Source organism: Tympanuchus pallidicinctus, unplaced genomic scaffold, assembly GCF_026119805.1.
Source record: "Tympanuchus pallidicinctus isolate F22 unplaced genomic scaffold, pur_lepc_1.0 scaffold3, whole genome shotgun sequence".
Lineage (NCBI taxonomy): Eukaryota > Metazoa > Chordata > Aves > Galliformes > Phasianidae > Tympanuchus > Tympanuchus pallidicinctus.
In genome coordinates, this window is record NW_026294747.1 from 96,667,235 (window position 1) to 96,691,645 (window position 24,411).

The 24,411-nt window shown below is 47.9% G+C and overlaps 1 protein-coding gene and 1 long non-coding RNA gene across 5 annotated transcripts; both read right to left on the reverse strand.

Annotated features, from left to right (window-relative positions):
- Window positions 1-214: 214 nt before the first annotated feature.
- Window positions 215-4,313, reverse strand: EOMES (eomesodermin). Of its 3 annotated transcripts, XM_052692228.1 has the most exons (7): window positions 3,482-4,313; window positions 3,205-3,359; window positions 2,909-3,030; window positions 2,349-2,507; window positions 2,198-2,259; window positions 1,406-1,557; window positions 215-1,159 (listed from the first exon to the last, which is right to left on the reverse strand). In XM_052692228.1, the coding sequence occupies exons 1-7, from the start codon at window positions 4,231-4,233 to the stop codon at window positions 822-824; spliced, it is 1,740 nt and encodes a 579-aa protein (XP_052548188.1). In that variant the 5' UTR covers window positions 4,234-4,313; the 3' UTR covers window positions 215-821. The 3 variants fall into 3 exon arrangements, with proteins under 3 accessions (XP_052548188.1, XP_052548187.1, XP_052548186.1); XM_052692227.1 differs by having other exon boundaries at window positions 215-1,500; XM_052692226.1 differs by having other exon boundaries at window positions 215-1,557.
- Window positions 4,314-17,611: 13,298 nt separating this feature from the next.
- LOC128085196 (uncharacterized) lies at window positions 17,612-23,395 on the reverse strand. 2 transcript variants are annotated; one of them, XR_008208835.1, is made up of 5 exons: window positions 23,058-23,395; window positions 21,752-21,823; window positions 20,972-21,043; window positions 18,180-18,416; window positions 17,612-18,097 (listed from the first exon to the last, which is right to left on the reverse strand). It is a non-coding gene; the product is annotated as an uncharacterized LOC128085196 (long non-coding RNA). The 2 variants fall into 2 exon arrangements; XR_008208834.1 differs by having other exon boundaries at window positions 20,972-23,395.
- Between the last annotated feature and the right edge of the window lie 1,016 nt (window positions 23,396-24,411).

Consider the following 24,411-nt stretch of genomic DNA (forward strand, 5'->3'; position numbering starts at 1 on the left):
TCTGCTAATGCTCTTTGCAATGCTCCATATGCAAAGTTTGATTAATCAAAAAAAAAAAAAAGCATTTTGAACTTCAAAGCACCACTGGAGGTCCTTCTGACTGAACAGCTATAGGTCAACTATATATTATTCCACAATATTCTACAGTGTACCTAGACAAAACACAACTGTACACTTGGATTTTTTTTTTTTGCCACCTCAGTAAAGGTTAGGCTTTTGGGATGGAGGCATGCTTTCCTTAAAAGTCAAATTTGGCCATTATAAAAGCATCGCTAGCAGCAAGACCTTCAAGTTCAGCTGCCTGGAGCAGGCCTTATTTTAACCATCTTCTGCTAAAGAAAGCCTTAGCTGAGCAATGCCCAACTCAGTCAACTAATCTGCAAACAAGAGTTGAAGAAAACAGTTCTGTTTAAAACAGCATGCGCAGCCCCCACCCCAGTGCCCTTTAGCAGAGGGGCAAGGCAGGGAAGAAAGTGAAATTTGGAATCCAACTGCTATTTCCTCAGTCAGTGTACGGATTTGATCAGGCCTCTGAGCCAAGCCAAACTGTACACTTCAGTGTCTCCAATAAATAAACCACCTTGTAGAAAATCTAGGCTCCTGCTTACAGCTTTTCCACATGCTGTTTCTTCTAAGAGAAAAATCATATTGTGATTTGCTTTTCCTACTTAATAACCTGCAACAGTCAAAAAGCTTTGGCACCTTCTTTAGAATTGCACATGACAATTTAAGGTGGAAGGCAAGAGTCTTTTTGGCAATTGTAATGCAAAAGAAAACAAAGGCCACCCTGAAAAAATAGCCAATTGGAACAAAAGGATGCTTTAGGAACTGGTATAGAACGCATAGTAGCCCATGCCTTTTGAAGTGTCTTTGCTATAGTCCTCAGCATTAATGTCCTCACATTTCATGGATGGGGAATTTTCGTTGCTTGAAGTGCTGGGGGAGAGCCGCCTTCTCTTACAAGCACCTGTGTAGACCCCAGAATCGTTGGAATCTAGAGACTTGATGGAGGGTGGAGTCTCTATCCAGGATGAGCCAATTTCTTCTTTCACCTTCTCTTTCGAAAGCTGGTCTTCAGAGAAGCCGGGAGGACTCGTCCTGGAGCTCCAAGGTAATCCCGTGGCCATTTTTCTCTGGTAGGAGCCCCTACTCCCCCAGCCTGCCATGGACGGAAACGTTGGGTCAGGGTAGTACCCCAAGGCATGGGATGTCTGAAGAGGGAGCGATTTAATGCCATAGGGCAGCAAGGTGCTAGGAGAATACTCCGTCTCATAGGAGTTCATGTCCAGTTTGTTGGCACTGGGCTGCTGCATGGGAGTAACAAACCACCGCTGGGGAGGGCTGGCCACCTCTTCGTTCTGCTGCGGGGACAGCAAGCCATTGGTCTGTGGGACGGTTCTCTCACCGTTGTAAAATCTGGTGGGGGGCAGGTTGTTGACAAACTGTTCTTGGAAGAATGGCTGCACGCTGTATCGGGCACCAGGGACAATCTGGTGGGATCTAGGAGAATCCGTGGGAGATGGAGTTAATCTGTCATTTTCTGAAGCTGTGTACATGCTACAACATAAAAGAGAAACACTGAGAGTTCTTTACAATTCCAAATATGGTATTAGAAAACAAACAGGAAGAAAGCAGCTGTTCTTAACAGGAGTCACAACCGTGTTTATCTGGACCTTCTATCAGCCTTCAGAGTTAATGCTGCTTTTCCTAGAGCAGTAGAAAATGCTAAACAGCAGTAGAATACTGCTGTTACACATACCCGCTCTCCACGGCCAAAGCCATCTTAAATGAAAGGCAGAACTTTTAGAAGCCAGATTTGAGTATATGCACCTATGGTCTTTCAAAGGCCTTTTGATGACAGAAATTGCTCACGAGGCGAAAGTCTTCCTTACAATTGGAAGATGGCTATTTTGCCACTCCAACAGCAGATGCTTTGCTGCCAGCCTGCAGGCCAGCAAGGTTCTGGTGGGATATTAAACAGGATCGAGACAGCATATTAAGTAATTAAATGGCCATTTATCTCTCTAGACATATGTAACTTCTAAATGGGTGCATGAACTAGCAAAATGACACTATTTCTACTTCTAAATAACTTAAGTAGCGCCTCCAAGTTTCTCCTTTTTATATATAAAAGCATTTGAGGGCAGAACTGTGCCTCCCCAAACAGCTGCAAGATAAGAGGTACAGGCATACTTACGAGTCATAGTTGTCTCTGAAGCCCTTTGCAAAAGGATTATGATCAATTTTGAGCTGAGTAATCTAAAAATGAAAGCAGAGCACAGTGAGTTGACATGCTGAACCTTCAACACTTCATTATATTCTTGTCATTTTGCACAACCCATTCTTACATCGGTGTTTTGATAGGCTGTAACTGCTATGAACTGCGTTTCAGGGAAAATAAACGTTTGAGTCTTTGAAGAATCATTCAGATCCTCAACGCCATCTTCAGTCACTTCCACTATGTGAAGCCGAGGCTGGTATTTGTGTAGAGACTGCAGGACTATCATCTGAAAGAGTAACAGAGAACGTTAACAAACTGCACCCCGCATCAACATTCACAGGCTGCAAGGTTGACCTCATCTTGGGAATGGTGTTTTTTTTTTTTTTTTTTTACTGCTAGCAAATGAAACAAAGGGCTACAGCCTGTGTAGGTTGCTAATATGCCAGGTCCTGCAAATGCAGGAAATTGAGAGCCTGCTACATTTTGAGCAACGTGAAGTTGAAAAAAATAGTGGCCGAAGATAGAAATTTACACATCTACTTCTGACATTGCTTCTCCTTTTAAAGACATCTACAGGACTAAAGGACTAACAACCCACTAAGAAAAGAACAAGTCATAGCAGCGATGCAGCAGCTCTGTTTGCTGCATGCCACTACCGACACGGCTCCCAGGAGCGCCGTCACTCACCTGCGCGTTGTTGTTGTTGGCTCCCTTGTTGTTGGTCAGCTTCAGCTTGCCGAAAGAGATCTCCTGCCGCATCCAGTGTGCTCCGGTGTTGGGCGACTCAGGGTGCACGTACACCTTGTTGCCTGGAGGAAAGCAGCGCGGCGGTGAGCAGCCGGGCACAGCACGGGGCTTCGTTCCACCGCGACCCCCAGGAGTCCTCGTCCCGTACGAGGGTCTCAAAGCGGCCGTAAGAGCACAGCTCCTCCCGCATCGGGAGCCTTCTTAGGAAGCAGAGCAGGCGGGAAGCCCACACTTACCCTGCATGTTATTGTCGGCTTTGCCGCACGTCACCCATTTTCCCCCTTGGAAGCGCCAGTGGTTGGGGTCTGCCAGCACCACCTCCACGAAGACGTTGTAGTGGGCAGTGGGGTTGAGGCCGGTGATATTAAAGCTCAGGAACGGAAACATCCGCCTGGGGACAGAAGGAAAACATACGGCATGCGGGACGGCACGGGGAGAAGGCTCGGGCCGCGGGATTTCCCGAGAGGCCCCTTCTCCTTCCCTTCCCCCCCGCGAACTCCCCCACTCGCTTACCGGCCCTGCTTGGTGATGATCATCTCCGTCTGGTGCCGGTGGAACTTGAGCCAGAGCGGCCGGTTGCAGAGGAAGACTTGCGCCCGCAGCCCGGGCCCGGCCGCCGGCACCCCCAGCGCCCCGAGCCCTCCGCAGGAACCCGAGGCCGGCGGGTAGGGGCCGTAGAGGGCTCCGCCGGCCGCCGCCTGCCCGTACTGGTACCCGCCGCTCCCCCCGAACTGCGCCCTGCCGCCGGGCGGGCACACGGCGCCCGCGAAGCCGCCCGAGGACAGCACGGAGCCGTAGGGGTAGCGCGGCCCGCCGGGCGCCTGGTACACGGCGCCGTGCTGCGCGGCGGGCGGGTACGGGAAGAGAGCGCAGGGCCCCCCCAACTCGGCGACGGGCGGCCCGGGGGACTGCAAGTAGTAGCGCTCGGGGCTCAGGCTGTCCATGGAGTAGCGGGCGGCGGCGGCCGAGGGCAGCTCTTCCTCCCCGCAAGGGGTGGTCTTGCGGCCGTCCGGCTTCGGAGCGGCGAAGGGCGGCTCCCCCCCGTCGGGCTCGCCCAGCATGGCCGGAGCCGCTGCGAACTTCTTGGCCGCCTTGTCCAGGTCGAGATGCGCCGGGGAGCCCGGGCGGGGCGGCCCGCGGGACCCGGCTCCGCCGCCTCCTCCGGCTCCGGTCCCTCCGCCGCGCCCGCCGCCTTCCAGCGGATAAAAGGGGGCTCCCGGCAGGGCCCCCCCCGCCGCCGCCAGCAGCGGCTCTCCCAGCTGCATCCTCGGCGGGCGGCGGCGGCTCTGCACAACCCCCCCACGATACCCGATGCCGGCCCCGACCCGCGGCCGCGCAGCGCTGCGCCGAGGCTCCGCAGAGCCCATTTATACCGGCACGCCGGGCCGCTCGGGCCGCCGGGGAGGGGCTTGTGCCGAGCTGCCTCCTCGCCGCCCTCCACCCCCGCCGGCCCATTGGCTGGGCCGGGTGACACTAATTTAATTAGACAGCTACTAATTGGAACAAGTCACCTGTGACTCTGGTGCGCGTGTCCCCCCGCTCCTCGACCCCCCCGTCCACAGCCGGCGGGTCTGCCCAGCGCCCGTACCGCTCCGGGGGAGGGCTGAGCCGGCGGCGAGCCCGGGTCCCCCCTCTTACCCCACCCCACCCCCCCCAAAAAAAAGGAAAAACACATAGGAAAACGAGCCACTATTTCTGATCTGGGTAGCAACGGGCGCACGAGGCTTGGGCACAGCAGGAATTGGGGGTCCAGAGAGAAACCGGGATGGGAGCTAACAGCAGAGCCCAGCAGGGAGGGAAGGATGGAGGACGGCCACCTGGCGGGCCGCTGCGACGGGGCGGGCCACCCCCAGGCCCCCCGGGGCCGTGCCGCCGTTGGAACAATTGGGGCTGTGCCTCAGCCCCGCCGAGCGGCTGCCGGCCCCTGTTCGCTCCCCGGGCGGCATCAATCCCGGGGAAGTGGCACGTTAATGGGGCAGTCTCCTTGGAAGCCGGGTGCAAGTTCAGTGTTCGGGAACTCTGTGGAGGATTCTAGCAACGCGCTTTCCCCTTCAGCATCCCCGTCCGGGAAGGCAGGGCGGATTCGCTTGGGTGCCAGATCCCGAGCCGTGGAACCAATCTGTTCCGCGCATTACTCGAAGGGGAACATTTTGCTCCGAAGCGCGGGGCAGCGGATATTTAGGAATATTGACGCGCCCGTGCGGTTCGGCAAGAACGACTTTGCAGCTCCCAAAGCGCAGCCCCTCGCCCTCTCCCTTCAGCCCGGCGCTTCGCGGGGAGCTCTGCAGAATCCCTGCCCCCTCACCGCGGCACAACGTAAAGGAGACCCGCGGCGCAGCCGGGATTTCGTTGCCGGGTGGAAAGACGCGCGGGGAAGGGAAGGGGCTCAGCGGCTCTCACCGCGTAGAGCTCCGAGGTGCCTCACCGGGGCCACCGCGATGATAGCCTGTAATTAACCGAGCCGCTGGACCAGGGGCCGAGGCGCGGTTGGGCGGTCGGGGGGCTCGCTGCGTGCCCCGGAGCGGAGCGAGGGACCGGGGGAAGCAGCTCCCGCTGTGCCCGCCTCCGGCTGCGGGCAAGCAAATACGCATGTGGGGAGCCAGGGGGGGGGGGGGGGAGGGAGGGGGCTGGTGGCACCGGCACTGAGGCACCCCCGGCCCTATCCACCACCTGCTCACTCCTGGATAACAGTATTCCCAATTTTTGCGTCCGAACGAGGGACACGACAAAAAAGTGTCCTACGCTCATCGCTTCTGCATGGAGCAGCGCGGCCGCTGGGCGCTGCTGCCCCTTCCCCGTACAACTCCGGCAGGGGGGCAGCGCCCGCCAGGCAGCCCCGCTCTGAGGCTGAACGGAAAGGTGGAATGGGGAGAGATCCGCCGGAGCTCCGCTGAGGCTCAGCTGCCTCTCCCCTGCCCGAGGCCGCTCCGTCGGGCTGTCCATCTCCGGGGCTGGGGCAGAGGTGAAGGAGGTTTTGCGAGGCTACTGGGTAGTGTTTGAGGGAATTAATTTTACAACACAACTGCCACGATTTGAAGAAGCCTTGCAGGGCAGGTGCCGTTCAGTTCGAGGCTGCTGTATTTTTTCTTCCAGAATTTCCCTGGCCTCGCGTTAGGCAGAGCCGGGCAGACACCTCCCGACGCCGCTCGGATTTCCCTCGAGCAGGGAACCGGGTCGGGGGAGGGATCGGAAACCCGTGGTCGTCCTGCAAAACTGAGAGCTTTATGGACCGGATCGAAATGCGCTCGGCATGAAGTTTTCCTAACGAATTACGGTTTCCTTGCTGTTCTCTGCAGGGAACGATGTATCTAAAGCTCATCTCGGACCAGTCTCGCCTCAACTCCCGCCTCGGGTCCCGCAGCTCCTATTCGGCCCGGTGGCCGTAGGGACAGAACCCGGGGCCAGGTTTCATTGCGTTTCGCCTGGCCGGGTTTGGAGAGCGCGAACCATCATTTGGGTGCTGTGTCACGCAGCCCGCACGCCGCGCAAAATCAGCGATTCCGCCCGCAGATTCAAGCTGCCGTCCCAGCCGCCAACCAATTTCTCGGGACGCAGTCCCTGTCATCGCCCCTGCTTCAAATCTCGCCTCCTGGAGGGTCGGGCATCGCCCCCCGCCCAACTACGATTCAGTTCCGTTCCCGCTGCCCCTCCGGGGTCGCGCCGAGGAACGCCGCCGTGCAGAGCTGCGGGATCTTTCGGACTTGAGTGGGACAGATTTCCGAATGGGTCCCGCAGCCCTGCAGGTGTTATCTGATAGATAGAGCTGCAGAAGCAGCAGGCTGGTGAGACGGAAAGGAGAATTAGGTTCGTAAAACTATCAGAATAACCCCCAAACCACAAAAACAATGTTGAAAGAAAGTGTAGGTCTTTGAAGGGTTACAGATTATCTCGTTTTGTTGCACTTTATTCAAATATACTCCCTGGGTTTATTCAAACGAGGAGCACGTCCGACTCTAAAGGAAAACGCAGCCTCAGTTACGGCAGAACGATGTGGTGCTGAAATATTTTCTCCTTTGCCTTTGGGATAGGATTGAGTCCTTTCCTGTTTCTTGGAGGTCAGCGATCAGAAAAGAGCTTCAGCAAATGGTTTAAATTCATGGGGACTAACACTGTTAAACCGAAGCACCCTGCAAGGAAGGGCCTAGAAGGAGAAAAGAAGTTGAAATGCAATATAGCCTATTCCATCAGGCTACTGTGCACATATATATACCTTCACACATCACCCCATGTAGCCATATATATCCATTATCCTTACCTATGTGAGTATGGATACACACACAGCAGTTCTACACAGACAGCTTAAGAATTCTGGTTAGGAGAATGCACTGCTATGCTGTGCTCCTGTCACCACGCTCTTGTCTCTGCAGGATATCCAGGTCCTGGGGTCATTTCCTGAGTGCTACATTTGAACCGTTTCTGTGAAGTATTTATTTTCCTTACTTGATTTTCCTTGCTCTCATTTTGGTGGGGAAAAAAAAAAAAAAAAAAAAAAAAGCTTGCTGTTTCTGGATGCCCTCCTCAATCTGCTAGCATCCAACTCCCGAGGGGCTGCAATACTTTCACCTTTACAGCAATTTTGGGATGGGATTTCACAGATTTTCTTCAGCCACCCAACCTACCCTCCACCTCCACCTCCTCCTCCCTTCCCCCCCTTCCCCCCCTTCCCCTCCATTGATCTCCAACTACACACAGAGTATGGGGCTGGGCAAAGGAAGGATACTTTGAGATGCCGTCATGAGGCTTGCCACGCTTCCACCGTCCTTCAGAGCCCTTTTTGAAATCACTAAACTGGAGACTTTTCAGGTGCAGTCACTCACACACGAGCGCTTCTTCTTCCTTTTCTTTTCTTCCTTTTTTTAAAAATCTTCATACTTTTCAAGGCTGCAGAGAGCTTACAGCATGCAGAATAATCAGAGGCACATCAGTATGCTTGGGAAAGGCTCGGGGCATTGCAGCCTGACGCTGAACCTCGGTGAGTATTTTTATGAAGAAGCCTGCTCCATCCTTCCAGTGCTCAGGCTGTTTCAATCTCTCACATGCAGACGAGAGACACCTCCTTCATGGGAATGCTAGGAAACTAAATTAATTGAAAACGCCTCCTCACCCCCCACTCCCTCCCCTTTATTTTTCTGTTGAGAAGTGTTGCCCTATAGCTGCAAAGCTCACCAATCCATGTTAGTTTATGACGTGGGAGTATACAGTCCTGAAGCTACAAAAAGTGCAGCTTAAATATACTATGAGGTGTAAAAAATCAAACCCCAAAGGGTAAAAAGCCAGAGAGCTGCTGTTGAAATATGTAAATGTGTACTTTAAATAGGGGAAATCAATAGGTGTATAAAACCAAAGAACTATTATGTTTAATATTAAGTGGGATGGTGCTGAATTATTAGCAATTTTACTCTTTGGTAACCAATTACATTTAGCTGCCAATTTATTATGTATCATAACCAATTCAAAAAGGCAGAATATAGACTTAAACATTAAAAAGATGTGCATAGGTATACAAAAGCATAAGCCCCATACTTATCATGGGTTTAATTAATGAAAGCGAGGAGAACACCCTTTTCCAGACACGATGTTTGGAACAGGAAGAACAGACATGAGTTACTGAATCAGGAGATAACAGAAACAACTCCCTACTTGAAAATTAAGCAGTATTCCAAGTAGTCTTAGCAGTCATGTCCTTTTTCTAATTCATAGGAGAAATGATAGCTAAAAAACTCTGTATCTTCAGCAGCAATATTGTATTAAAGGGAACTGCAATTATTAGTTCATAATTAGCTAATCATTAGCTAATAATTAGCTAATCCAGATCTGATCCTAAGCAGTGAAGTATGGCAGTATAACACAGACAAAGTTCGAAAGACTGAGCTTGAATCACATTCTTGGCAATGGATAATTTTGCTACTGAAGATCATGTAACTGTTCTTTGTTGCTGGGCCTAAGGCATCCTGCTGGCTACAGAAACAAAACATGTTTCAGAAAGTGTAATGCTTTGCAAGGAGGTGCTTTTGTCGTTTTCACAAATATTTGGGAAAGCTACTGAAAGGAGATGGGAAAAGTACTCAGCTGGATTTAGTTCTGAGGTGACATTTCTTTCTCAAAATTGAACTATAGAGACGAAAAGGAAACCTAGGGAGAAGAAGAGACTGAAATTAGGATCATGGAGCCAAACATAACCACGAGCAGCACTTCATATTTCGTATTATTCATGCACAGGGATCTCCAAACAGCTCTCCTTAAACGCGTGTATTTCACCCTCCGATAAGGCTAATGAGGGATGCCTAGCACCTTCCCCTGGTTTTAAAGCACGGTCGCTTACTGGCTCATAGATCAGTGCCAATTGTCGGCCTGACAGCATGTGATGGAAGCATGGGAACACGCCAGGATCCCCGACGTGGCTGTAATGGCTGTAGATCCGCTCTGTTTGAGCTTATTTGTATTTACACGTCTATCAAAGAGAGTACTGAACAGCTGATTTTTGGTTTTGGATCAGAAATGTGGAATAAGAATGGTATTCTAAGAGCATGGACTCGACTAAGCTGCTTAAACAGCAGAGCCCCAAATCTCATTAAAAGACGCTCTGCTTTTTGTTCCAGCACTTTAAAAAGTTACATTTTCAGCACGCCAAGGCCCCGACACAGCCGGGCCTAGAGTGGATCCACTGTTAAACAGCCTCCCCGACGTGTGGGTGGCGACAGAACGCCCGTCGGAAGCAGCAGCGTGCCGCCGGGCTCTGCGGGCTGCAGCCGCCCCGGGCATGCCTGGGGGAGCTCCGGCCCGGCCGGGTGTCAGCCGGCGCTTTGAAGCCCCCTCGGCGGGGGGCTGCGTTCGGCATTGAGGTCTCAAGTGCCCCTAAGCGTTTCTAAGCACCGGGCTCGCAGGGCTATGCGCCTTCACAACGAGCTGATGCCCGCAGGTAGCGCTCCGAAAAGGCCCATCTGCGGGCAGCGAGACCAAAGGCGGAGCGGAGCGAGGTCGTTAGGAGATAAAGGGGGGTCAATGGGCACTTTCTTCCCCAGCTGAATTCCGGCTCGGAAAGCCGCTCTGGAAGAGGTGCGTCCTGCGCAACGTGGGTTGGGCTGGCTGGGGCAGTCAGCGCCCGTCAGAAACCCGTGAGAGAGCTGCTATGGGCGGCACAGTACGTACACAGAAGAAAGAAGTTACATCACGAAGAGGAAGCGTAACTAGCTTTCTGTTCAAGTTGGATATTAGGAAATATTTCTTCTCCAAAAGAGCGGTGAGGCAGTGGCACAGGCTGCCCAGGGAGGTGCTGCAGTCACCGTCCCTGGAGGTGTTGAAGAACCGTGTGGATGCGGCACTGAGGGACGTGGTCAGTGGACACAGTGGGGGCGGGTCCACGGTTGGAATGGATGGTCTTCGAGCTCTTGTCCAAACTTAAATGATTCCATAGTTCTGTGAAATCCAAAAGGTTGCCACCCACCACCCTTCAAAACAAACAAACAACCCCTCCCTCTCTCCCCGCCTCCCCAACCCCACACCAAGAAAACACCGAACTCACTCCTCATCACAAAACAAATCTCTATTTTGCCACTGGCCCCGTGAAAGCATCTGCACACCATTTTTTTCTCCAATTAACTCCAGGAAGTATGAGCACCACTCTTTCTTCTTAGCATGGACGGTTGTGTTGATTCTAGCACATTACTGAGGGGAAATTTTAGCCTGAAAGAGGCTGAATTATGCAGATAAGTGCAGATAAATGGGCAACATCATGGCAGAACTTTGAACCATGCACAAATGCACATCCTTCCTTCCTTCCTTCCTTCCTTCCTTCCTTCTTTTTTTTTTTTTTTCCTTTTTTTTTTTGGTCTGTACTCTTTCCTTTCTCCACCAGTCACGTTTCAGGCAGTTACTGGTTCTCCTGCTGTCCAGAGCTATTATGGATTAAGGGACAGAAAAGGAATGGATGTAATGAATATGAAAAGGACGTCGAAAAAAAGAAAGTCTTCTGATCTTTTGTGGTAGGTGTTGGCCTGAATTAAAATACAGCCTCCTTTACTAAGATCCATTAGAAAGCAGCTGGTGGCCTGATAGGAGTAATCAGACCCTGATGTCATAGGGTGGTGGGGTTACAGTGACATAATATTATCATGGCAACATTTCTGCCTACTTTACACCTTATTGAGCCTACTCAAGATAAAATCCCACCTTCCATTTACCCTTATATGCATCCTGAAACAGGGCTGGCAAGCTGTGCATCGACCAGGTGAGTAAAACAGAGTCCTGGCCTGATGTTAAAGGTCTGAGGGCTGCAATCTCTCCATCCCAGGGGGTGGTGGCTGCTGTCTTCCTACACACGTACTCTTGGTGACCTGGGACCAGGTACTGAAGTGAAGGTTGTGCTTTTCCTTCAATCGGTATGGAGTGAGTATAAAGAGAAGGAGCCTTCAGTGCCTCAGGCAGATGTCCTTCTTTCGTCTGCCACCCTTGGGAGCAGGAGTGGGACACCACTGTCATACCAAGAATGGTAGGGGAAGCAAGAACTGATGTTCAGGTAGCAGAGCTGGACTTTGCTAGGCAGGGTGAGCTTTGTTGTATTTGTGCATTTTTTTTGCTGTTAGGCAGGGGCATGCTTTTGTCAGGAAAGTACTCTGAAAGTCCACCTGGAGCTCAAGGATGGCACACAGGCAGCCTGACCACGCATTTCACCACTTTTCTGCCTGTGGTGCAGTAGGTGGGAGTTGCTAAGGGTAAATATTACTGCATTGCCTATTTACTCACAATTAATAACTGTGGGAAGTAGTTGATGAAGAAGAAGAGTGGATGTTATGAGCCCCCAAGTAGAATAAGCACTGCCAAAATCCCATCTTCACAACAAAATAACACAAAAAGCCTTCTGCAAACACAGAAGACTATCCCTGGACAACAAGTATGTGCATTTTACAGAGAGAGAGAGAAAAAAAAAAAGGATAAGATGAACTGAATTTCCATTTAGTAGCTGATCAGTTCTGGAAATAATTGTCCGTTTCTTTTCATCTTTCTCCTTCTAGGGATTTGAATCTCGCCTGTCACATTTCATGGCACCGTCTACCAGCCCCGATTCAGGTGCTGGGCGGATGGCAGGCCCCTGAGTGCAGGTCCTCCACAGGGAGCATCCACAGCAAGGCAGGAGTCACTAGTGGGCGCCACAGCAAGGCATCGTCCCGGTTCGCTGAGCACTCCGTCAGTCCCTGGGGCTCTCCGATTCCACGCTCTAAGAAAGTGGCCAATTATTTTTCTGTCTGAAAGAGTCTGTGATGTGGCAGAGAATGACAGCTCCAAGGGAGAAAACACCTCTTCATTAAAAAGTGCTGCTAAGCACACTGAATATCCAGATCCCGGCACCCAGTTGCACAAAGGTTAGGATGAGAGCCAAGAAATTATGCATTTTCACAGATTGACATGTATATATATATGTTTACAATGTATGCACACACACTCGCATGCACACAAATACACAGCATGCACACACACACAGTGGCCAAAATTCCTAGTCAGGCAAAACTGGAATTCAGGGCAAGACAATCATTTCTTTTCAGTAGAATTTTCAATTCTCCAACCTCCCATTCTTCTTCCTATGTTTTGATGCAGAACTGCTGTTTTTTGGGTATTTATATTCACTTTTCTGCCTTAAATACACTGTAGTGTAACCATAACAATATACCACTTTTCCATGCTTAGCATATTCATTACATTGTCTTCCTCTCAACTTCTTGATTTGTATGCAATAAATCTGTGTAAGAGCAAATGCAATCTGCAAGTCAATAAAATCCCATCCCATGGGAGGAAGGAGTCAAAGTGATATGCCTAGCTTGGATGAAGAATACAAAGCACATAAAGGAGAGAGGTCTCAGTACGGTGTGCCAGGTACAGAAAGCTGCTGCATGAAGAAGCAAAAGGTCTCAGCTGTGTTTCTACCAGACATTGATGAAACCAGGCCATGAAATCTACAGCTCATGTGTATCACAGAACACCCCAGGTTAGAAGGGACTTTGTAAGTTCATCAGGTGGCAATTTTCCCCAGAGCTCTGCACCTTGACGCTGGCTGCACATGGCTGTCTGCATGGCAGAGGCTGGGGCAGCAGTGGTGTGCTGAGCAGGGCAGCAAGCAGGGCTTCATGCAGCTCAGGCTGGTTCCTTCTGCAGATCTGACCTCAAACACCTACGGCAGAAGCACTTACATCTCTCAACCAACTCTTGGCTGCCTTCCTTCCTCTATGCTTACTTGCATAAAACAAGAGTTAGAAATTTTCCAATTCAGAATCCCAACAGGCAGTGGCAGGTTGAGCCCAGCTGCCTTTTCTGCCTTTCTCACCAATGTGATAGCTGGTAGCATTTGATAGAGCCAAGATATAGAATGGTGGGCTCGTTTGCACGTTAGCTGGGTTTTGCTTTGGGCCATGCCCTTTTCTTCACTCCTATTCCCAGTGGTGGCCAGCAAAACTTCAGTTGGTCCATCCCAGCCATTGATGGGATCTTCCTAATAGTCAGAATCCTCTTAAACTACACACCCTAAGCCCAGATCCCAGGTTCTCATATCTGTACTGCAGAGGCCAAGACATGTGAGAGAAGAGCAAGGTAACTCATGAACCCACACAGCCTGCTACAGCCTTTCTAAGGCCACAGTCTTGCAAACATCTTGCAAACACCAGTAGTAGGCATGTGTGCCTGAACTCTGAGTGATGGCTGTTCCAGAATAGTCCTTATATTGCACCTATGTTACCCATCCATTCATCCCAAGTGGATATGAATTTGCCAGAAGCTTCTTATTCCTCTGAAAATATGTGGAATCTGGGCATTGACATTCAGCTGAAGTTTGCCCTGTCTATTCATTCAGCTAGTGACAGGAGGCATCCGTTACATCCTGACTGAATAGATGACTTGCAGAAGCATCTTGCTTTGGGAAATTCTGACTTCATAAATCTTGAGAACAGTTACGAAGATGAGAAGTGGAAACAATGATTGCAACAACAAGCTTTAAAGGAATCTTCAGAGTAATAAAACTATTGAAAAAACAAGTTAAAGAAATAATTATGTAAGGGCATTAGGTATAGTCACACCGCTGTTAAAGCAGACTGCTTTAAAATATCCATGCAGGGGCATTTGAACAGTGACAGCTGAAAAAAAGTTTCACAACTACATCAGCTTTGTAGGCTGAACTGTTACTATCATTCACAAGAAAATAAACTAGTGACTGCACAAAAAAAATGATGACAGGTTTTCTCCCCACCCCCATCACATCTCTCAGCAGCCATGGGAGCAGCTCTCCTTGCCATGGCTCACGTGAAGCCAGCAGAGATGTGGCAGGGCTTCCGCTTGTAAGTTCAGATTCAGGTGGGGTCTACTGAAATGGTTCTGGGCTGGAGCAGCCCATCTTTGTTGGCATCCTCATCAGACACAGCCTAGCTGAAGGCCGCAGGCTGTGCTACAGGACCCAAGCAGCCACCCATTTGCCATTTCCTGTTATAGCTCTGCTCTGCTTTCACCAGCTCTACCAAGAGGCTTCTGCTGCAGATGCTGATGCTTTGCAGTTGAACATGCATCATACTGAAAACTGGGCGTGTTACATCCCAGTGGATATCTGCAGAAACATTCTCAGGCTGAGTTTGGCTATCTCACTTGGCTCAGCTACCAAAGTGATTTTTTTCCTTCTTCGCACTACAGTATGGACAGAGCTTACTAAACACCTCATTCATGTCTATGCAGGCTATGTTTTCAGAAAAAGTGATTGCACTTGGAATAGAGCTTTTTCTTTTTTTTCTTCTTTTATTTTTTAACTTGATCATATAATTTATTCAGGAAAAGCAAATACAGGTTTTATTTTCTGATCTTCTCCTTATCCCCTACAGGTTATGATATCTTATGTGTAAATTCAAATTAACACTTATCCCATTTGGATTTCTGTGTATTTAAATTGAAGTCTTGAAATATTTTTTTTCTTTTCAGAATAAAGAAAGCTTTTGAGCAGCTGTCATGTCTGGGGAGCAAAGGGTTGGGCTACTGACCATGTTCGTGTCTGACTAGGAAAACCACAGCCAGAGCTGAAATTACTTTGTCAACCATTTTTTCACATTACACATTTCACAGCCTGCGGAAATGTGTATCTTCATAGGCAGGGCAAGTTAGCCGAGAGTTTTGCTGTGACTTCATTAAACCTGGTTCTTACCACGGGTGTGCCCTCCTCGACCTGCTTTTTGCCCTAGTTTGGGCTGATCTGTGGGCTGCTCAGGCTGAGTAGGGCATGGCTGGACCAGGTCTGATGGAAAGCCTCAGTGGCTGGTGGGAGAGATGTCCCAGGAGCCTGCCCACAGGATGGAAAACACTGGCAGACCACTGAAGCACTGTGCAGGAGGGTTTGTGGCCTCATCATTTGCTCTCAGTGGGGAGGGAGTCAGAGATAAAAGCTGCGCTGAGAATGTCCCAACAGATTTCCTGCTAGAAATCCAGTGACGAGGAGAAGCAGCCGCTCTTTGGCCTCCTCCTCACCCTCACGGGAACCTCAGTTGCTCCTCACGGGGGGATAGAGGGAGGAAATCTCCTGTGGACACGTGCTCCCTGACCCCATCCATCTTCCCCCTTTCCTGATATCAGCTCAAAGGGCAGAAAGTAGCAAATGTGCCTGGGCTGCCTTCAGCTCGCTCGAAGAGAGAAAAGCTTCAAAGTCAGTTGTCACAGTTTGAAAGCAGCCCCTCAACAGCCCCAGCAGCACTCCAGATTTGCTCCCAAGCCCTGCCAGCCCCATTGTGTTGGGCTGAGGTGGCTGTTTCTTGGCCACATCCCCATAGCAGCCCCAGACTTGCCAGCTCAGGTTGTGAGGGAGCTGGGCAGGCTGGACCCCAGGCCACACCTCCTCTGGGTTACCTCTGTGGGCAGTCAGCATGGGGTGTGCTTTGGTTTTGGCAGGAGGCTGGTGGGAACGTGACAGGCCGACATGATCACAGCTTTTTTAAAACAAGCTTGTGCTGTGTAAGCTGAGGCAATCAGATGATGATTTTTTTCTGCTAGCTGAAGCAGCCCTGCAGGAAACAGATAGGAAGGAAGGGCAGAATGCTGCATCTCTTTGTCCTGTGGGCAACAGGGCAGGAGGAGCCCACTGGCCTTCAGGGATGCTGCTGCACTCTGTGCCTCAACTGCAGCAGCACTGTACCTCCGCTGCCACCATGTCACATTTTGCTCTCCCTCTCACTAAAATCAGTGCCAGGTCTTCTCTGTCCTGACGCAGTGCCACCACGCTGTGGGAATCAGGTCTCCCATCTGCAATGCAGGATAAATCAGATGCTGCATCCACGTGCAGCTGCTGTTCTTCCTGTTCCCAGTGCACAAAAGAAGGTTCGTTCAGTTATCTGTCCCTCAGCAGTGGGCTGTTGTGCACCAAGGTCATGCAGCCATGTCTATGCACTCAGGACCATAAAAACATACAATGTCTTGGAATTGGGAGTATCCATAAAAACCATCTCGTTCCAACCCACTGCCATGGGCTGCTGTCACTCACTGTATCACGCTTCCAGTCTTCATCCAATCTGGCCTTAAATGACTGTAGTCATTTAAGCAGTGTCAGCAACATGTGCAAGGAAAAGAAGGTGGCTTTTCATGTTGGCATCACTGCCTATATAACATGTGTGTTTCAGTTTCTATAGATTATGTTCTTAGCTTTACAGTCACGTCATTCAAAAGATATAAAAGAAGGACTTCTAGGGAAAAGAAGTACTCTACCCACCTTACTATTCTGTACTGCTGTTTTTAGACAACAGAAGTCTTGGAGGGGCTGAGTATTTATCTCCCTCAGCTTTCCACGGTGATTTGCAATTGAGCAGAATGTTTCTACATATATATTACCATGCTTGCATGTGGCAAATAAATGAGGCAGCACTGAAAGAAATGGATCCCATATTTAATTTGCTAAATAAGAACCAACTTCATGTTCTTCAATAAGGAAATTAGAGTTGGGAAGGAGTTTGGCTGTTCTGTTTGCTTTTCCCCAAAAAACAAAGTCCCCAAAGAAGATGACGCTGACCAGTTCCTGCCTAAAGTAGCAATCCATCCATGCAGCTTATTAGAAGATCAGCTTACTTGTCTTTTTGTCACTTTATCTTCAGATTTGATGCTTTTTTTTTTTTTTTTTTTCTTCAAAAAATGCTCTTGTTCAATGAGAAACACTGGCCTAGACACTGTAGTGACTGAAAGAATCTCATGACTTGCATGCAGACAAGCCAGATTACAGGTATCAGGTGGTTATTACCAGTTTAGTCAGGCTAGGGCACCAGGTGTGGGCACAGCTCTTCATGTGTGTCAAAGACTTAGCCAAACCAGACTTTGCTGCTCACACTTTGCTTACTCTTCCCTTGCTTCCAGCAAAATCATTTGCTGTTTCGCTTGGGTTCAGTGAGTCTTTCCCAGATCAGCCAAGAATATCTTACATTTCTGCAATATGGTATGATCAGCACTTCAGCCCTATCAGTGGTGAATTCAGCATAATCCCACCCCTGCTTCAGTCCTCCATTTTTTGTCAAGGGGAAAAAACCGAGACACCAAGTTCTGTGCTTGGACAAGCCTGAATCTTTAAGGTTAGAAATACTCAGAGGAACCTTGAAAAAAACCAAAGTAATCAGGTTCATCAGCAGTTTATTTTATTAGTACTATGAAACTCGAGCCAAAATGGAACACAATGAAAAGGCCATATGTCTTCAAAAGGATTTTCTTTGAACTACATACAAACATCAGTTTAGCAGATTATTTCATTAAAGGAGCTGAGATTCTGCACTTAATTTATTCGTAGCCTATTGCACATCTCACTACATGTGAATGTCCAAATGTTTTCTGGGGAGAGAGGGAAAGGTTTTGTTGTTTTAGCTGTCTCCTTAAGCCCATCAAAGAACCATTTTGACTTCAACTTTTGCAATCCTGATTTTATGCAGCAAACTGGGTGTCGCAGTGATTAAAAACAACTAGTGAAGTGCTTATTTTCTGCTGTTGGGATGGTACCTTATGGTATACGCACAGTTTCAGGTCTGAGCTGGTGATGCTACAGCGGTAGGCAAGGCACAGCATCATTTCTCTCTGGCTCGTGCCCTGGCCCAGGGGAAGGAAGCTGCAGCGCTTTCAGGAGCAGGGAGCCCACAGCAAAGCTTGCTGAAAAACAAGTGGAGAGGTGGGAAGGATCAAATTCATGGCATAAGCAAATACTCCACAAATCATCAAGAGACTTACTTACTGTGGCTTTGATGGCCACAAAGAGATTTTCGTCAAGGGTTTTATACAGCTAAAATCAATTCATTCACTTCATCTGTTTTGAACATACTGGAGATGCAGCTAAAGATGTCACAAATGGTTAGAGTTGCCTGGAAACCTTCAAGGTGTCAATTGACCATATTTTTAGGCGCAGGAATGTTACATGGACACACCACGACTTCACCAGCGATTTCTTTAAAAAACAAATGGAGTCAGAAATCTACAAGGGAATAAAAATATCAGGAGAGTGAAGCTGAGTTGAAGCAGGGTAACTCAAAATCAATATTTTGCTTTTAAACTCTTAAGGGGAGGCCCAGGAGGGCTGCACTCATTTTGTCCTCCTTCCTCAATGTCCTCAGAGAGTTGGCTGAGAAGTGACAAGGCTGCTCCATACTTACTGCAGGACATTCCTCACTAACAAGCCACTTGTTAGAGTATTCAGCCGCTGCTTCCCTGCCCAGTGCCTGGCCTTTGCTGAACAGCATTAGACCACAGTCAAACTCAATAGGAATAAGAAGGGAAGGAGGTTCCTATCCTTCTACCACACACATGTTGGAGTCTCCTTGCCCACTCATGTTGCAAATTCACTTCTGTGCATAAATCTGGGTCACAGCCCTTCCAGCACCCCTGGCACAACCCCTGCAATTTGCATTCAGGGACTGAATTCAACCTGAGGTAACTCTGGGCTGCTGGTGATAGGAGAAGGTGGCCACAGGACTGCATTGTGCCCTTTTCACTTGTGGGCATGTGGGGGTGGCTTTGCCCAATGCAGCTGGGAAAAAAGAGGTACAGACATTAAAGTGTTTTTCCAGCCTGAGGTAGAAAAAGACAAAGAAACTTCTGTTGTGCCTTTTTTTTTTTAAGCTTCTACATTGTAAAAAAATGTGTTCAGGAAAAGGCACAAGGGCACAAGTCAAAAGCCTTCAGGTTCTTGACTCCCCAGATATTTCCCTGGGACCATGTGCACTGGGAATAGGCAATGCTGCCAGCCTGGAGTGTGTTTCCCTGGCACTAGGGGTACAGAGTGCATAGTTTGCTGTGCTCTGAGCAGATTTTGGTCCAGACAAAGACACTGAAGTGAAGCATCAATGAAACTGAACCCATGTTCTCACATGCTCACATCTGATGGACTTCAGTGGCCTTGACATGGGATGGAAGCATGACTATAAATGCAATAGGAACTCTTTTTTTTCTCCTTTGATCAAACAGAACCTCAGGGAGCAGTGGCTGGCCAGCTGAATGACGGATGTCATATTAAAGACTCCGTCTTACCAACACCAGCCTATGCATTCCTCTCATTTCTGTAAGACATGGAAAAATGCCTTATAGCCCTGCAAGCCCTGACCTGGTTGTCATGAAGGCCTGTGTCATGGTAGAACCTCTTTCCTCACCTCCTAGGCAGCACACACATCAGACTTCAAAACCATTTCATCCAAACACTAAGGTGATGGAAACTGAATGTCTCAGGAGCTTCCAAGCTCTGGGCCCAAGACTTTAGCAAAAAGTGGGGTGAGCCTTTACTCTGGACTCTTGGTGAGCCAGTAATCCAGAGCCAGAGTTAGCACAAGCTCAGTGTGAAAGAACCATGAGGGCATCATTGCTCTGCTTGGTTCACAGCTATTCTGATCAGCAGGAGCTTTACTCCAGGTTTTGACACTGTCTCTTGAAGAAATGTCTCCAGAAAAACCTGCTGCAGTAGGCTCAAACCTTTAGAAACATGGCCCAACAGAGCAGGGCAGGAAGGCGGTTAGGTTCCCATCTCCCTAACCTATGTGGTTGTAGATGCAGCCACATGATTTAGATCCTGCAGACCTCGGGAAGGAGGGGAGCTCTCTGGTGCAGCTGAAGCACAGAGCTACATAATATTGGTCCCTTCAATCCCTCTCTGGCCATGTGTCACAAATTCACCCCACAGATCAGCCAGGGTGGACTGCCCGCTCTCTGTGGGATCCGTCTCATGATTGCAGCAAAGAAAATTCCAACCAGGTGGAATATGTTCACTTTTATGAAGTGAGTCCTTCCCCTTCTACCCACCAGTGATTTCCAGAAGCTGTGCAAGGCAGACCCATAAGCACCAGCAGCTCCAGCTTCAGCCGAAGGACTGTGCTTCTGCCGAGCAGAAAGCTCACAGCAGAAGAGCACAAAAACGCTCTTGGTTTCATTCTGTTTTCTGTTCTTTTTCCTACACATTTCCACTTGTTTTCTAAATCTTGTACAGGTCCGTAACATGCTAAGTTTGGCTTGCTCCAGCTCCATGCCCCTGCCGATGACACTGAAATGAACTACAGAGGCTGATCAGACTCCAGATACCCAGCGGACAGATGTGTGCCTCGGTGGCACTCCATTAAGTAGTTTGTTTAAAACCCCCAAACAATCCTCTCTCATGCAGATGGAAATGCTGGCCTGCCTCTTTGCAAGGAGATGTGGATTCTGCCTTGGCAGATATGTGTTGATCCGCTCAGTTAAAAAACTTCAAACCCCTAAAATTCTGATCTTTGACCCTACCCTAAAACTAATTTGAACTATTCTCAGCTGATCTGGAGTTGAAGGGAATGGCTTTTAACTGGAAATACCTTATCTTTAGACAAGTAATTGTTGTTAATTAAACCAGTAAAGAGACATTAGCCTCTGCTTACTTAAGTTTTAGCCAGTGGATTAACAGGCAGCCCTTGATATCCTTTCAAATGAAGATGTTCTCATGGAATCGAACGATTCTAGCACTCAAATCCCTTTCCTGTGATCTGAAAAATAAACCTTGCAAAAGAGCAAACTCACCTGCACAGGCACAAAGCATCATTTCCAAAGCTTGTTTTTTCTCTTCAAGACAGAGATGCAGCTCTTCCAACTCTGCAATTATTTTAGCAGTAAAAGAATAAGGAAACTGTAATCAGCTGCTAGTAATAGGAATATACATTTTTTTTTCCTGCCAATATGTGGAAATAAAAGAAGTGTATGTAATTGCACATGAAAATTTCTCTCTGACACTCCTGAAATTTGTGATCACCATATTGCTACAGCTGCATCAATAAGAGTGTGACAGAAAATAGAAAAGAAGCAGGTATGAGATTAGTGCAAGAAAAAAATATTGTTATATTTAACATTGTCTCACAAAATCAACTGCTTCACTGTTCACTTGCAGAAGGACAATAACTGTGATAATTGTGGAAATGGTGATAATGCACTGTGAGAAAAAGCTGGGGAGATGAAAGATGGCCTGGAACAACTCAGGTAAAATCCATCTGATGGGGCTGCCAAGCATATTCCTGTAATGTAGGGGGCCCTTGTATGTCACCTGGCATGTATGCCACTTCCAGAGAGGAGAGATGGACCTTTGAACTGATCCAGCAATGTGCACACACAGCTTATTTTTATCTGAGGTTTAAATCCCCTGCATCATGTCAGTGCAAACCTTACCTTAGGCCAGAGCCAAACAGCCCCAGTGAGGCATTATGGTTACACTTGTTCAGATTCACAGGGCTTAGATCTTCTAGTCTTGCAATGTCATTTGCAGCTGGGAAAGTGAACAATTGCAAAATGGCAGCATTTGACACTTACTTCCTGTCAAAAAAATCCGTTCCATGGCGCTAGTCAATCGTCAATTGACTCCAGGGAAAGTTTTCCCAGCGACTACAAATTGGAGAAAGTCCCATACAACAAATTATTTTCTGAAACATCATACGCAAAATCATATTTTTCTTTTTACTAATTCATTAACGTTGTCCTAGGCAACATTCCCCTGTTCTTTGGAAGATTATTCCTTCTGTAGACACCCCTTAAATTTAAGGAGAAGCCCCCAAAATTTTAACTCCATTTTCCTGTCATGTAATTCATGTTCAGATTTTGACACAAACATGGAATAAAGTTCTGTCTGCACATAGCCAACTTTCCTTGCAATGAAGAAGCATTAACATATCATATGCCACATAAAGGTGAAAAGTTGATACTTACTTTAGAGAAGCTAACAAACATATTGAAGCTTTTTCCCTCAAGTTTTGATGGTTAAACTCTTTCTCAAACAGCAAGAAAAAGAATTCTGGATTAAGACCGAGTGGTGGGATGGGTCCCAAAATGTTTAAAGGCTGTTGTTAAAAATTTGCTTAAAACTTGTTTATTTCTTTAATATGGGCATTTACTACTTCAACTGAGTTACTTTTAAAGGCTAGTTACAGCTTGCTGAGTGACAGAAGATATCACTGTATTTTTCTGCCTAGCAGACAAAGCTCTTGCAGAGCCACTGTTTTTCACCCTTTTTAGCAAGTATAGCCCTCATCTTAAAAACAGGAAGTGGGAGCACAAATAAAGTCTCACTGCAGCCAACAACAAAGCCAGCAATAAAATCCAGAAATCTGCCCTGGCTTTGTTTCTGCTCTACCTAGCAGGCCATGCTTCTTCCTTGGAAGCAGAAATATATTTCCAATTTTCAAACCTTGCACAAACCTTAATTTTCTCTTTCAATTCTAGCATTACAATCCTTTGGTCTTCCTTTCAGCATGTATATTAGAAGATCTACCACCACCAGCTTACTGCAAACCTAACTGGAACATATCAAGAAACAAACTGAAAACTTTTCTGGAGAGCCACCAAAACTACATGAAGCTTCAGTACGCTTTAACATCAGAGAAGGAACTCCCATCAAATCTGGCGATTTCGAATGCTAATTTAGCAAAAACAAATGCACCACTCTGCCTCTCCCAGCAAGATGATCTTGGTATTTGAAGGGTTTCCACCAACTCTCAGACTATAATTACAGAAACAAAATATGGCATTAATGACTCAAAACACTTATAAATGGGTGACAGGAAAGGTCCACTTATGAGTAAGACCAGAACAAACCCTTCCAGAGTTCTGCTCTCCATCTTACCAAAATTCTCATCCTGCGATTCTTCCTCTTTGTTCAGTACCAAAGAAGAGGTTGGTGATGGCCCACCCCACAGGGAGCAGGGCCTCAGCACTTTGTCCCTCACGTTCACTGATGTGTCTCTGCAAAGTTTTCTGTGCAAAAGAAAAAAGAAATCCTCAGAAAAAAAGAAAATTATTGTAAATACTGGAAGCTAGCATGAGTATGTGAATTTAGGAGACTGCATTTGAACTTGGTGCAAAATTAAGAGAGAATATAAATGAACGCTAACTGCACTACTTCATAGAGTGCAATAGCTACTGTAAGATGGATTTACATTCTGTTTCTTCACAAGGTAATAGGGATCCTCAAATTCTGAAAGAAATAAGCAAACCAGACTTTGAACTCCCCCATCTTGGAGCATCGGTTTGTAATGAAAGAGGGGAATTTGGGTTAGACAGTAAAGAGAAATTGTTCAAGGGTGGTGAGGTACTGGAACTGGTTGCTCTGAGAAGCTATGTATGCTCCATCCCTGGATGAGTTCAAGGACAGGTTGGATGAAGCCCTGAGCATGATGTAGTGGGAGGCAACCCTGTCCATAGCAAGGGGGCTGGAACCAGATGGACTTCAAGGTCCCCAAGCCATTCCATAATTCTATTCTACGCCTCCATTTTCTTATTTTCATATAATATTCAGAAGGCGAAGAGACAGCATAATACACACAGAAAATAAACTGAATTAGTCTGGCAATCAGACTCAGTAGCTGTTCACTTTTAATCCATTGCTTGTATGAGAAAAATCTAGCTCTGAGTCACAATATAAATCTTCATGTTTTACATTCATCTACGCAAAAATGACCGGTTAAGCCCATATCAAACTTAATACCTCTGTTTAAGCCCAATTTATCATAACACCACTTCCAATATTTTGCTGAATCAGAAGTTGGATGCAGTGCTCCCATGGACAGGCAGCCATATGCCATGTGTGCTGTGGTATACAGTGGTTAATTTCCCAGGAGAAAATGAATCTTGCAGAAGTTTCTCTTCATCAGGCCTTTTATTAGACACTGTTCAAACTGAGTCCCAAGAAAGCATGATTTCCTTGGCTGTAATGGCATGCACACTCCTAGACAATAGGAAAATCGGCTGGACGTGCCAGCCCTAGTGCCAGTACCAAATCCAGCAGCTACCTACATCCCTGATTGCATGTTTATTATCAGATTATCAAGAAAAAAAAACAGAAGAAAATGAACGTACCTGCACCTGGAATTATCTGTCTCACACCTGCCTTTCTTGGCTGCTCACTATGCACCAGCCCCTTTCCATCCATGATCTTCTCCACATACTGGAATGTGCCATGTGAAGCAGCAGCTTACTGC

Bases quoted from the DNA above. Each gene is read 5' to 3' on its own strand.
- EOMES (XM_052692226.1), bottom strand. From the start codon at position 4,233: ATGCAGCTGGGAGAGCCGCTGCTGGCGGCGGCGGGGGGGGCCCTGCCG. The intron at 3,031-3,204 runs GTAAGTGTGGGC...GCTTTCCTCCAG, and splicing joins AGCCGACAATAACATGCAGG to GCAACAAGGTGTACGTGCAC. The intron at 2,508-2,908 runs GTGAGTGACGGC...TTACTCTTTCAG, and splicing joins CCAACAACAACAACGCGCAG to ATGATAGTCCTGCAGTCTCT.